At 47.0% G+C, this 13,807-nt stretch overlaps 3 protein-coding genes across 6 annotated transcripts in view; 2 read left to right on the plus strand and 1 right to left on the minus strand.

Annotated features, from left to right (window-relative positions):
- Positions 1-8,824, plus strand: part of LOC135904069 (lysosomal acid glucosylceramidase-like) — a 22,672-nt gene extending 13,848 nt beyond the window's left edge. For all 3 annotated transcript variants that reach the window (XM_065434652.2, XM_065434650.2, XM_065434651.2), the window contains exons 9-11: positions 5,146-5,309; positions 7,713-7,832; positions 8,419-8,824. In XM_065434652.2, the coding sequence (XP_065290724.1) occupies positions 5,146-5,309; positions 7,713-7,832; positions 8,419-8,554 (420 nt within the window). In that variant the 3' untranslated portion in view covers positions 8,555-8,824. The remainder of the gene's footprint in view (positions 1-5,145; positions 5,310-7,712; positions 7,833-8,418) is intronic.
- The window catches only part of LOC135904071 (uncharacterized), a 592,735-nt gene that overhangs the window by 372,529 nt on the left and 206,399 nt on the right, over positions 1-13,807 (minus strand). The gene's annotated exons all lie outside the window — the stretch shown is intronic.
- LOC135905478 (lysosomal acid glucosylceramidase-like) overlaps positions 9,761-13,807 on the plus strand; it is a 48,309-nt gene continuing 44,262 nt past the window's right edge. For both annotated transcript variants that reach the window (XM_070531885.1, XM_070531886.1), the window contains exon 1: positions 9,761-11,019. The gene's annotated coding sequence lies outside the window, so the exon portion shown is untranslated. The remainder of the gene's footprint in view (positions 11,020-13,807) is intronic.

A 13,807-nucleotide genomic window follows, 5' to 3' on the forward strand; every position in this document is an offset into this window, starting at 1 on the left:
GAGAGTAAGAAAGTAAAGTGCAGGGAGGCCAACTAGACTTTGTCTCGTTTACTACCATACAATTGGGGAAGTAATGAGGAACTGAAAGAAAGAGAGACAGAAAGACGACAAGAGTTCAAATCAATAGCACGAACTAGATAAAGCGAAGTGTCTCTGTGTTCGGGCACTCAAGTCTTGTCGCCTTCAGGTGCTGTGGAAGAGCTCGTATGGCTTTCTAGACGGATGAAATGTGAGACCAGAATACCATAACAGTTAGTTCAGTAAAATTCAGAACGTTCAGTTAACTCAGTGGACCCCTGAAAATTGACTTTTTCTGACCCCAAGTTTAGGGCAGCCAAGCGGACTCGACCTTGATTACTCTCCTTGGTTTTCCTCCTCGTTCCTGTTTTCTCTGTGTTAGCTAAAAGGAATAACAGGGACTTAAGGTAAAACATAATAAACTGCCTAATATATCTGACGTTACAGCAGGAATGACAAACTTCGATTAGCTGTAGAATGTGTGCGCACGTTTCACAACTTCATGAAATATAAACTAGGGAACGAGCATCAGTTTCCTAGAACGACAGTGGCTCCGATCCACTGGCGGTTACAGAAGGGAAACATTAAGAATGCCTCCCCCCCTCTTCGTACCTGCCCTATCCGCCCCAAGACATCGGTGGCACAACACTGACAAGGAAATATTAAAAAAGAAGGAAATATTGCATGAGATGACAAACGTACTTTTTAATAACCAAAAAAATGTTTGTCACTGCCTCCTAGGTCAGTGCCCACTAGTCTTACTTGTATGCGTACTGCCACCGTAGCCCAATGGCTACGGCGTTGCGCTGCTGAGCTCTATATGTCGCTGGTTTTATGGCGGCGACGGCCACATACCGATGGCGGCAGAATCCAAAAAAGAAAAAAAAAAGAAACAAGCTTTTCTGTTTTGCTATGGTTGCATGTTAAGAAACATAAGATGGTCGAATCTAATCCGGTGTCATTCACTACGGTGCGCCTCATAATCAGGTTGAAGCTACGGCACGTAATAGCTCAGAATTAAAAGGAAAAGTAATTTGTTTCTATCAGACGTTATGGCCCCAATGATGGTTCCACAATGCGGTTGCGGCTAGTTGCGGTGACGAGGCTTCTTTCATTCTTTTTTTTTTTGGGGGGGGGGCACAAACAGAAGCATGGAGTGAAGAAATGGGCAACGTAGCAGCGAGGAGCGTTGTGAACGTTACATTCAGAGAAACAGGAAGCGGAACAACGACGCATGGAGGCCATGGGCAGCTTGAGGAAGGTGATGAGCATCGAAGAGCAAAAGCGCGAAGCTGAGCAACGACGCGATTTGGCCATGAGAAGCGATGAACGCAACGAGCACATTGCGCGCAAACGCGAGCCCAAGTGGCAAACAGGTGGCGACGCTGAGGGAGCATTGCGTTTCATTTGTATGGGCCAACAGGTGCTTCGACAAGTACTATGCGCGGGACCAGTTCGGTTCGGTGTGCAGTGTTTGTGATAGAATATGGTTCTGATCGAATGTGTCGTTAGTGTTGGAGCGTCGATGTTTACATTGAGTGAGGCTTTCCCCCGCCTAAGCCATGAAAAGCAATAACAGTTTGGTCAAGTTGGTTCATCCTGAAGGCATATTGAGGCAGCGCGATGGGACGAGAGCACACACAGCGCTAGTCCTGTGTGCGTTTTTCGACTTCATCCAATCGCGCTGCTTCAACATACCGTCACCATGTCGAACGTCATGGCGTGCTCCGTGTGTTAGAGATCTTCGAGCAGGAATAGCGTCCCTCGACTGTCGCGAGTCTTGCACATTTGACAAGAGTATTTATTTATTTATTTATTTATTTATTTATTTATTTATTTATTTATTTATTTATTTATTTATTATACTTCAAAGGTGCCAAAACGGGACATTGCATGAAGGGCGGGCACATATTGAGAGATGGCGGCTCAGGTTAGGTGGTGTCATCGAAAGATGGCCTTCGATGGCAGCTTTCAAAAGACAAATGTCGATGATGAGCGCGATGTCAGATGCAAGGCCATTCCATTCTCGGGCTCTGTGAAAAAAAAGAAAGAACGCTGATGCGTAGTGGAATGGGCGCGGGGTAGATACACAGCATTAGGGTGCGTGTGGCGGGAGAAACGATGGGCTGGAATGATAATTTGGTTACCGGTTGGCAGCGAATGAAAGAGAGAGAGAGAAATAAACTTTATTTTGAGACCAGGCTTCTTGAGCCCAAAGGTGGGTGGCCTCCTCAGTCCAGGTAGCCATGGCTCGCTGCCGCCGCCCGAGCCCTGTTCACCAACCGCAGCTGGCTGTCAAGGTCTTGCGTCACCAGCAGAGCCTCCCACTGGTCTTTCGATTCTTCCTCCATATCCGCTTCTTCCTGGTTGTTATCGCTTGGTGGCGATGATGACGGTGGTACTTCGCGGTTATTTCTGCACTCCAGCACCATATGGCGCAAGGTGTTCGGCGTGTCCGGCGGGCAGAACTTGCAGTCTCGCCCGTAGATGCCCGGGTATATGGCGTGCAGCAGTGTTCCGTGTGGGTACGTTCCAGCCTGTAGTCTTCTCCAGGTTACCGCTTGGTCCCTACTCATCGTCTTATGCGCGGGCGGGTAGCGACGCCTCTGCTTCCTGTAGTGCGCCAAGATATCCGAGTACTTCTTGGATATGCGTTCTTCATCCTCTTCACAGTCGTCGGTACGCGTTCTCTGCGCGTCGGAGATGGCTCGGCGTGCATGATCTCGAGCCGCGGCGTGCGCCGCCTGGTTCCCCGTGAGAGACTCGTGCCCCGGTGTCCAGAGGATTTGTGCTGCTTCTATCTTGGTGGTGTTCAAGACCTGAAGCGCTGCCTTTCCAATCCTTCCGTTCATATACCTTCGGCATGCTTCTTGTGAGTCCGTCACCACGGTAACCATGGCCTTCTTGCACGTTGCGATGGCCAGGGCTATGCCCACCTCTTCCGCTGTGCTCGCGTCCTTGGCACGTATGGATGTGGCTGTAAGTTGTTCGCCCTTCTCGTCGACCACGCTGATTGCGAATCGGTCGTTGGTACTGTACGCAGCTGCATCTGTATATCTAACGTTTTCTTCTTTGCTGTTGGTGCGTTCGAGTATGCGCTTGAGCGCCTGTGTTCTCGCCTGTCTATTTTCCTTGTCGTACTCGGGATGCATGTTTCTGGGAATGGTACTTATGTGTAGCTTGTCTCTGATCTCGTGTGGGATACGCTGAGGTAGGTGCCTTTCATCCTCGACTTGGTAGCCCAGATCTTGCAGCAGGGCTCTTCCCGTCCTTGTCAGCTTTAGTCTCTCCAGTTGGTTGACGTTGTGCGCCTCCACGAGCTCTTCCCACGTGTTGTGGACTCCCATTTTGAGTAATTTCGCTGTGGACGTGGAGGGGGACAGACCCAAGGCAATTTTGTATGATTTTCTGATGAGGGCGTTTACTTTGTCTCGTTGACTGTTCTTCATGTCAACGTATGGGGTCCCGTACGTGACGATGCTCGTGAGCAGCGCTTGTATCATTTTCGTGGAGTCTTCTTCTTTGAGTCCGTGGCTTTTGCTCGTCACTCTTTTGATAAGGTGGGTTATTTGTTGCACTGTTCTTTGAATTTTTTCCAACTCTGCTCCCCCGGCCCCGTCCTTTTGAATCAGCGAATGAAAGAACCTAAAAAATAAGAAATAAGAAAAAGACGAGCTCTTTGCGACGGGACGTGAGCGAGGGAAGGCACAACCGCGATTTTAAGGCCGAAACACTTGTGTTATAGGAGTAGTCGGAAAGAATTAATCTGGCAGCTCGGTTCTGAATAGATTCAAAGGAGTTATTTGCCGGATTGTTAATAAAGTTGTTCCCACCACCACCAATTTTTGCATTGCTACCAACGAGGCTCATTTCTACTCGTTCAGGAAGAAACGAGGGAGAACCGCCCTAGAACACAAGCCACTAAGCAAGCGGTATGGTCATGCCAAAGAATTTCGTCACGCTCCTTGATTGACACAACGTTCAGTACGGACTACCGCATATATCAGTAGGGCAAAATAAACTACATATATTTGTAAGAGGTATTTGCCATACCAGTGAACTTAATTGAGCTGACGGTAATGATCAACTCAACAAACAAGGAGAGTTTGAGTCAACAAAGTTTATTCTCAGATGTTCACTTGTTGCGGAGAAGCCAGATTTGAGGAATCGTTCTCAGCGAAACGTATGGCGGCAGGGGAACCTTTCGAGGGGCGTCGAACACGTCATACAAGGGCTACAAACACTGCTAAATTATGAAGCGCACTGTCATGAAAAATAGGTTGGGCACACTGTACCATTTTGCCAAAGGCCGGCGGTAGTTCGCGTGGCAGTAAGTGTATCGTCTGCTGGAAAAGGGCAGAGCGAGCACGGGGTAAAGGTTTTTTGACCTTATTAATAGTTTACTACCATGGAAATTTAAGCAATCATAGCTGCGAAAGATTTCTGAGATTCACTTTTAAAGATTTAGAGGGAGAGAATGAGATAACGTGAGAAGAAAGTTTGATGAAAGGAAAGGCGGGGAGGTTGGTGTAAGAAGCATGCCTCTGGCCTGCTACTCCGCACTGGGATAAAGGGGAAGGAGCGACATAAGAGAGCAGAGGAGCATGAGAAATAATGACGAAGCAATAGAATGAATGAATGAATTCTGGGGTTTTACATGCGAAACCACTATTTTATTAGAAAGCACGCCGTAGTGGGAGACTGCAAGCTAATTTTGACCTCCTTGACATATTTAACGTGCTCCTACTGCACGGGACATGGGCGTTTTTGCATATCGCCCCCATCGAAATGCGACCGCCGCGGCCGGAATTCGATCCCACGACCTCGCGTTTAGCAGCGCAACATCAAAGCCGCTAAGCCACGTAGTGCACCGCGTAGTGCACCGGGTAGCACAAGCTGAGCAGGTGCTACCCGGTGCACTACGCATTAGTGCTCCTGACAAATTTATACAATAAGACAGAGACTGTAGTACAGCACGATATACACGTTATATATTTAATATACAGACTATATGCACATGCTATGTAAGTATGCGAACACTATACCTGCCGCCTTACAAAATTAGGAGAATGCTGAAAGGGAATATCTCTGACAGGATGCGAACATCCTTCATTCTTTGACTTGCAGAACATCAACCACTGGGCTAGCGGTTGGACGGACTGGAACCTAGCCTTAGATACGCAAGGAGGCCCCAACTGGGCTAAAGACTTCGTCGACTCGCCTATCATCGTGAACGCCACAGCTCAGGAGTTCTACAAGCAGCCAATGTACTATGCTTTAGGTCATTTCAGGTATGCCATGTGTCTTTGTAGAAAATGTTACGTTAGATTTTTTTCGGTTCTATGCGTATAAAATGTACGCATAGAGATGAAAAATAGCTAGAGAGAAAGACAGAAGGGGAAAGGCAGGGAGGTTAACCAGATGGGAAGATCGGGTTTGCTACCCTACCCTGAGGAGAGATGGAGAGGGGGAGGTAAAGTGATAGCAAAGTAGACATAAAGAAAGAAACGAGCATTGACACAATCAGAGTCGATCACTGTCACCGCATACCATCACCGCATAGCACAGTAGCACTTGCAGCGCTATAAACATCTGTTCAGGCTACAGCCGCTTGTCCAATTCTGTCTCTGTTATAGAACGCTTGTACCTTTGTCTCGCTTTGTTTCTTTCCAAACACTCCTTTGTTGCGGCAATGGATGAAGAAGCCCTCGAAGACCTTCCTGGAGCCAAGCCATCACGTGGGGTCGCGTCCAGGAAACGTAGAAATGCGTCACGTGACATGGACAGTGAGGCAACCGAGTTGTACTTGGACAGCGTCGACTCTTCGGACGACGATTTCACACTTGTCATGAGCTGAACCACAAAAAGAAGACTGCCACGGAGGTAATCGTCGCCAAGTGTCTCCAGCGTGAAGACAACACCACAGCGCTGGCCGTACACTATGCTCTTCATGCCTGTGGACCCAGTGTCCAATCTGCAACTCCTAAACAGGGAAGCCCTTTCTGCGCTTCTTGAAGTAATCGGGACAAACGAGATAAAGGACGTGAGAATAAACGCATTGAAGAATGTCCATGCAGTAGATGTTCTACACCGTAGTGCACTGCGAAGCCTGCGGCACGTAACGGAGATCAACATAGTGCAAGTGCGATCCATGATACCTACAGGCTGCAATGGCACTGTCGGTGTCATTTATGATGTCGATATTTCTACGCCAACCGATGACTTACCAATAATAATAAAGCCAACTACAGAGGGCACTCTAATCACGCACATCACAAGACTTGGCAACACATGTCGCCTGAAGCTGTAGTTTGAGAGAGACGGCCTTCCCTCACACGTCAAAGTTGGCCACGTCCGCTACCCCAGTCCGCCTATACGTACCAAAGCCCCTGTAATGCTACCAGTGCTGCAAGATGGGACACGTAAAAGGTGTCTGTAGGAATAACCTAGTGTGTCCACGGTGCGCTGAATCTCATTTAGCCGATGCCTGCCGCGCAACTGTGTTAAAGCGCCCTAACTGCCATGGTACTCATGAGGCCTCATCCAATGATTGCCCGCGGGTGAGGAACGAGCGAGCAGTACTCAAACGTATGGTGTGGAACCATTCAACACACAGAGAGACTTTCACAAATACAGACACTGTGAAAACAAAGATATGGGCAAGAGTCGCACCTCCTAAGTGTGGCCTACATTTCCACGAGCACAACCTGCCTCGGAGTCACATCAAATGGAACCGCCCTCAATAGGAATAGCGGATGCGACGACGACTGAGGATCGCCAAGTCATAGTGATGCTGAAGTCACTTATGGATGCCATGCGCATTCTACTGAGCAGCATGAAAACCCCGTCGGCACAGAGCGCACTGCAGGTGCTGGACACCTTGAGTCCGGTCGGTGCTTGCGGCTCTAGGGTAAAACCACGCCCCGATAGATGCCGTCGTTTCAAGAGGAAGTCAAGAATGCATCTGTCTTTCAGTGGAACGCCAGAGGCCTTAAGTCACGCATGTCCGACTTTAGACAGTTTGTCTTTACGCGCCAATTCCCCATTATCGTGATTTGCGAGCCCAACCTGTCAGCTCCCATCAGACTGTCCGGGTATGAGTGCTTTATGTCCTCTACCCACGGAGAGTGCAGCAAGGTTGTTGTGTTTATACGCCGTGCCTTGACATATGTACATCACCCAGTGCCTCCTGACGAAGCAAATCAATACGTTTGCTTAACATTGAAGAAGAAAAAGCTCACGTTCAGAATTCTTGGAGCCTATTTATCTCCAACAAGCCGTCTAGATTGTGAGCGCTTACGGGGAATTTCGACATCGATGCAGGTGCTGCTGGAACACCGCCTCCATCGCCCACCGGCCCATAAAGCGGTAAAGGCGCTTTTGTGCTTCTTAAGGACGATGGGCTTGTGCGACCATCTGTGACTATTGCAATTTCTGTAAAACCACACACGTCAGCGAACTCACCACAATTTCCTTCTTTCTTTCCCTCGTCTCACTCCCTGTGATCTTTGTTTTCCCCCTTTCCCATTTCCCCCGGCGTAGGCTAGCCAACAGGACGTTATTCTGGTTAACCACCCTGCCTTCTACTTTTCTCTTTCCTCCTCCTCCTGTTGCCCTTAAAAATTGCTTGGATACATCTTATTCTTCAGGGTAAGAGTTGAAACAAATGAGATGAACTATTCATTCTCCTACAGTAAATTCATCCCAAGAGGCAGTGTCAAGGTGGACGCGCGTATGAAGAAAGCTTCAGAAAACCTCGAGTACGCAGCTTTCATGACGCCAGCATCTGATATCGTTGTGATCATCCTCAACAAGTGAGCCTACGTATTCTTTGTTCTTTCTTACTAGAACTAATCTCATAGATTTAGGTGTTTTTATTGGCGGATACAGTACAGCATACTGGCGATCTTTTTGAGAGGACCGTAATGCGAGCATGTACGTAATAATAATAAAAAAAGGCGCTGAGCAAAAGAGGGCCGTTTTGTGCCCCAATTATGTGCAAAAAAAGAATATTCAATAAACAGCCAACACACGTTGTAATGCACTACAAATCAGTTGAAGCGCATGAAGATGACCATAAGCTTCACTAAGTGTCGTAATTAGGCAGGTAAAGTCACAGAAGGTCAGCCCCGTATTGCACTGACTCTTGGAATGGCAGGTGCGCCTTCAAGCTATGCCATAAATAGAGCACGCCCTCAGCGAATCAGAAACGTTGACAGCAACTACTCTCGTGCTGAAGAGTGTCATTATACTCGTGGATAAGGCATATGGAGGTGCATAGCACGCGCTTTTTGTGAGAATATCACTGGAAATTACATTTTTACCGGCTTTATTGACTTCACTAGATTGAGTGCTTGTTCTTGTCTGTGAGGCATTGTCTTTTCTTTGCCCTCTTTTCAGGGGTGACAAATCTGTCAAGCTCAGAATCAACGACGCGTTTGGCGTTGCCAGCATCCAGTACAGCATCTACGAACGGTCGATAACAACGTTTATATGGAAGAACGAGAAGCAGGCACAATTTGAGTCTAATCTATAACGAAGCTTCTAAATAAACAAGACAATAAGACAGTTTTTATAGTTAAAGTAGAAACTTTCTTTAATAGTGACTCGTCACTACCGTCGCAACACAAATATTGCCCATAGCCAGGGCCTGACTTGTCTGTAGTCGGATCTTACACCTTGTCGTAGTGACCGACAATTTCGACATAACAACACTTTCTGTCGGTAACCGGACGTTACGTTGTCGTGAAGCTCGACAGAAATGTGAGCACAAATAAATCTGCTCTACGTATTTTGTCTTTCTGAACTGGCGTATGTCGCTTACTCTGTGTTTCCTTTATGTTTTGTATGTAGCTGAGGCGTTATTATTCGTCTATGAATTTTGGGGTGTCCCTTTAAGTATGCTTTCATTCGATAAGCCAGCGGACAGAATTGACACACACACACACACACACACACACACACACACACACACACACACACACACACACACACACACACACACACACACACACACACACACACACACACACACATATATATATATATATATATATATATATATATATATATATATATATACATGCTGCCAGAATGGTTATATAGTTTTCAACTACATCTTTTGTGATCGCACGTCCACAGTTAGAACGCCTTTGCCGTCCTCTACAAATTTTTGTAAGGCCCTAACGGCGAGGGAGAATCATAACCACTGCGACAAGAGAACATCCTTAAATGTGTAAAATTGTTTACAGTGTAGCTCTGCGTAATTTCCGACGAACTCTTTCTACAACTGATTTAGTACGTTGTCCAATATATGCCCAACTAGAGCAATCTACCAGGCTGAGCTTCGCGGTGAGTCACTTTGTTAAGCGTCGCGAAATTGGTACCCTGCATGCAGTGTAGGTTGGACGATGTATATACAAAAGGGCGACACACTGGCGCGCTATTGTTGCATTGTGAAACACGTCGACAATCAGTGCTTGTCGAGCCCTCTTGCACCGCACGACAATAGCTTCCCGACATGCGGCAACGTCGGTGGGTTGCTTGCGTAGTGTTGTGACTTGTTACAGAAATGGTTGCAATTCGTTAGAGACAGCTTGCTATGATTTATGGCAAGAACTGTGGCCGTTTTGTTCGCTGTCTAATTGTTCTGGTGAGGGTTAAGCGACCGCGATACTAAGCTTTACAGAAAAATAAACACTGCACGAGAAAGAACAAAAGGTCATTGTCGTCGGGCGTGGAACCGGCGAGATGGCGGTGACCCTTACAAGTTTTCTACTGCTCACGCAGGTGTTTACGGCGAACCTTTCCCTGGCGGTTCTTCCTCACGGATTACCCTTCGACGACGTATGCCTGGAATTGTTCGACAGCGGTTCTTCGTCTTCGACAGATTTGTTCGAGGCCTTCAAGCTACAACAGTGTCCAGCTGGTGACGAATTTGGACATTTTCCGTTTCTGAGCTGGCAACATTGCCAAGAGGGCGTTGACGCTGTCAAGTGTCAGCTACAAAAGCAGCGGAGCAGCACTGTGACGATGGGGCGTGGAACCGGCGAGATGGCGGTGACCCTTACAAGTTTTCTACTGCTCACGCAGGTGTTTACGGCGAACCTTTCCCTGGCGGTTCTTCCTCACGGATTACCCTTCGACGACGTATGCCTGGAATTGTTCGACAGCGGTTCTTCGTCTTCGACAGATTTGTTCGAGGCCTTCAAGCTACAACAGTGTCCAGCTGGTGACGAATTTGGACATTTTCCGTTTCTGAGCTGGCAACATTGCCAAGAGGGCGTTGACGCTGTCAAGTGTCAGCTACAAAAGCAGCGGAGCAGCACTGTGACGATGGGGCGTGGAACCGGCGAGATGGCGGTGACCCTTACAAGTTTTCTACTGCTCACGCAGGTGTTTACGGCGAACCTTTCCCTGGCGGTTCTTCCTCACGGATTACCCTTCGACGACGTATGCCTGGAATTGTTCGACAGCGGTTCTTCGTCTTCGACAGATTTGTTCGATGCCTTCAAGCTACAACAGTGTCCAGCTGGTGACGAATTTGGACATTTTCCGTTTCTGAGCTGGCAACATTGCCAAGAGGGCGTTGACGCTGTCAAGTGTCAGCTACAAAAGCAGCGGAGCAGCACTGTGACGATGGGGCGTGGAACCGGCGAGATGGCGGTGACCCTTACAAGTTTTCTACTGCTCACGCAGGTGTTTACGGCGAACCTTTCCCTGGCGGTTCTTCCTCACGGATTACCCTTCGACGACGTATGCCTGGAATTGTTCGACAGCGGTTCTTCGTCTTCGACAGATTTGTTCGAGGCCTTCAAGCTACAACAGTGTCCAGCTGGTGACGAATTTGGACATTTTCCGTTTCTGAGCTGGCAACATTGCCAAGAGGGCGTTGACGCTGTCAAGTGTCAGCTACAAAAGCAGCGGAGCAGCACTGTGACGATGGGGCGTGGAACCGGCGAGATGGCGGTGACCCTTACAAGTTTTCTACTGCTCACGCAGGTTGGCTCTTTTTGCTCTTTGAAAGCGTCTCGCTTTATTTTGCCGGTTCCACCCCAACTGCTTTATCTTACTTTTTCCTGTCGGAGACGCGGTTCTGTGGTGTCGAATCGTGTGCATGTCAAACGGCACTTTTCACTTTTTCGTAGCCCGGCATTTTATCTACTTATTTTGCTGCTTTGTGGCGGAGATATTGAGTGTAACCCAGGTCCGTCAACTGCTGAACAAATCCAAGAACTGTTAAAGGGTCAAGGTGCAATACTTTCCAAGTTATCGCAGCTCACCGCAGACGTTACTGACGTTAAAGCTCGCCTTCTTTCGTTGGAAACTAAGCTAGCAAAGATCGACACAATTGAAAAAACCTTGGCTAACGTTGAAGATCAGCAGCGACAAGATCATGATGCTTTGGCAGGCATGATTAAAAAATTGGACGACTTGGAAAATCGTGGGAGGCGCAATAATTTGCTTTTTTATGGCTTGGCAGATTCTAATGCCAATGAGACGGCAGCCCAGTCTGAGGAACTCATAATAAGTCTGTGCACTGCGAAGCTTGAATTGCCTTCGTTAGCTATTGAACGTGCGCATAGGCTGGGTAAATTCTGCGCAGGAAAAAATCGGCCCGCCATTGTTTGTTTCAATTCTTTTAAAGACCGCCAAGCCGTGCTTGCAAAAGCATTCAAGCTCAAGGGATCGAGCGTTTCTATATCTGAAGACTTTTCCCGTACTGTCCGTGATAAGCGAAAAAAATTATGGGCGTATGCCAAACAAAACAGCGAAGAAGGCTTGAAACCAGTTCTGAAGTTTGATACGCTTCACTTGGGGAGCAGGCGCTTTCAATGGGACGGTAAAGCCGGCGTTGCACGGGAGCAATGACAAATTACTGTTAATGCTGCGATGTGCCCCGTCAGCGTTCTGTTAGTCAACTGCCGCAGTGTCAAAAATAAAATTGAAGATTTTCACTTTTTTCTTCGTACTATCCAACCGACCATTGTTTTGGGAACAGAATCTTGGCTTGATCCAACTGTCGCAAGCACTGAAGTATTTCCGAACACGTACGAGTGTTTTCGTCGTGACCGCTGTACGCGTGGTGGAGGGGTGTTTATTCTTGTCCACAATAGTATCCCGAGCGTGCAAATGGAATTTCCGGATAATGAAACTGAATCGATTTTTTGTAAAGTAAGGCTACTCAATGGGAAAGCAATTGTTCTTGGGTCATTTTATAGGCCTCCTGGTCCTTCTGTAGAACCACTAGTTCATTTAGGCAATTTTCTTGAAACTATTAAGAATGAATGCCTTGTTCTAGGGGGGGGACTTTAACCTTCCGGATATTGACTGGTCAGCTGGGGAACCAAGGGATACTGCTCGAGGGAGCCTATACTCAACTTTCTTTGATATTTTAGATCAGAATACTTTTTATCAGTATGTGCACGAGCCATCACGCACTGACGAAACAGGTCACGTACTCGACCTTTTGCTCTGTAACGTGCCTGATGTTGTATACAATGTACGGGTGTTGCCAGGTTTGAGCGATCACAACGTTGTTCTAGCAGATTTATCAGTTCAGTATGTGAAGGTTGCAAAAACACCTAGTCGAAAGATTTATGCCTACAGCAGGGCCAACTACGAGGCGATTAGCGCTGCTTTCGAGTCGTTCTTTCCAACTTTTGATGCACTCGCAGATAATCTAGATATCGAACAACTATGGAATACCTTCAAATTGAAATTGTTCGAACTACGTGAAGCTTTTGTCCCATCACGAGTTATATCAAGTAGGCGAGCTCGAGACAAACCCTGGTTTAACACAGAGTTACGTGCCCTTGTTCGACGACAGCGACGAAACTATCAAAGATATAAGGCGTCTAATTCGCCAGAGCATTTGGCCTTGCTGAAAGCAACAAAAACTGAATTTAGGCAAAAGTCCGACATCGCTAAGGACTTCTATTTCTTTAATCTAGGAGAAAGACTTGTCAGGGATACCAAAGAATTTTGGAGGTACGTGAAGCGTAATGGCAAAGACAACAGATCAATACCTGCTTTAAAAAATGAGGAAGCTATTATTCATGATAATGAGTCTAAAGTTGAAATTTTTAGCCGTTATTTTTCATCTGTCTTTTTGCCGTCTAGCTCACGTACTGTCTGTTTTGAATTACCTGCTGAAATAGACCTCATGCCAGAAGTTACCTTTTGTGTCGATGGTATCCGTAAATTATTAAAAGATGTGAACCAGGCTAAGGCATGCGGCCCTGATGACATTCCTGCCGCTATCATACGGAACTGTGCGGACGCGTTATGCTTTTATTTTGTCCGGATGTTTCAGAAGTCCCTAAATGAAACTGATATGCCAGATGATTGGAAGTTAGCGCGAGTCGTGCCCATACATAAGAGTGGGGTGCGTAACTCCGTTCAGAACTACAGGCCCGTTTCCTTAACTAGTATAACCTGCAAAATTATGGAGCATGTAATATACAGTTGTGTTATGGACCACTTAACTAAGCATAATCTCCTAAGTCCCTGCCAACATGGTTTCAGGCGTGGTTTATCGTGCAATACACAGTTGGTAGAGTTTATTCATGATTTAGCCTCGGCAGTTGATAAGCAACAAGTTGTGGACTGCGTTTTTTTGGATTTCAGTAAAGCGTTTGATGTAGTCGCACACAGTCTCCTACTCTCCAAATTAAAAGCTTATAACTTGGATGGTAAAATAATAGCGTGGATTGCCGAATATTTGTCATTGCGGAAACAGGCTGTGGTTCTGAACGGTATATCTTCGCAATATGCATCAGTTACGTCG

This window comes from Dermacentor albipictus, chromosome 1, assembly GCF_038994185.2.
Source record: "Dermacentor albipictus isolate Rhodes 1998 colony chromosome 1, USDA_Dalb.pri_finalv2, whole genome shotgun sequence".
Classification (NCBI taxonomy): Eukaryota; Metazoa; Arthropoda; class Arachnida; order Ixodida; family Ixodidae; genus Dermacentor; species Dermacentor albipictus.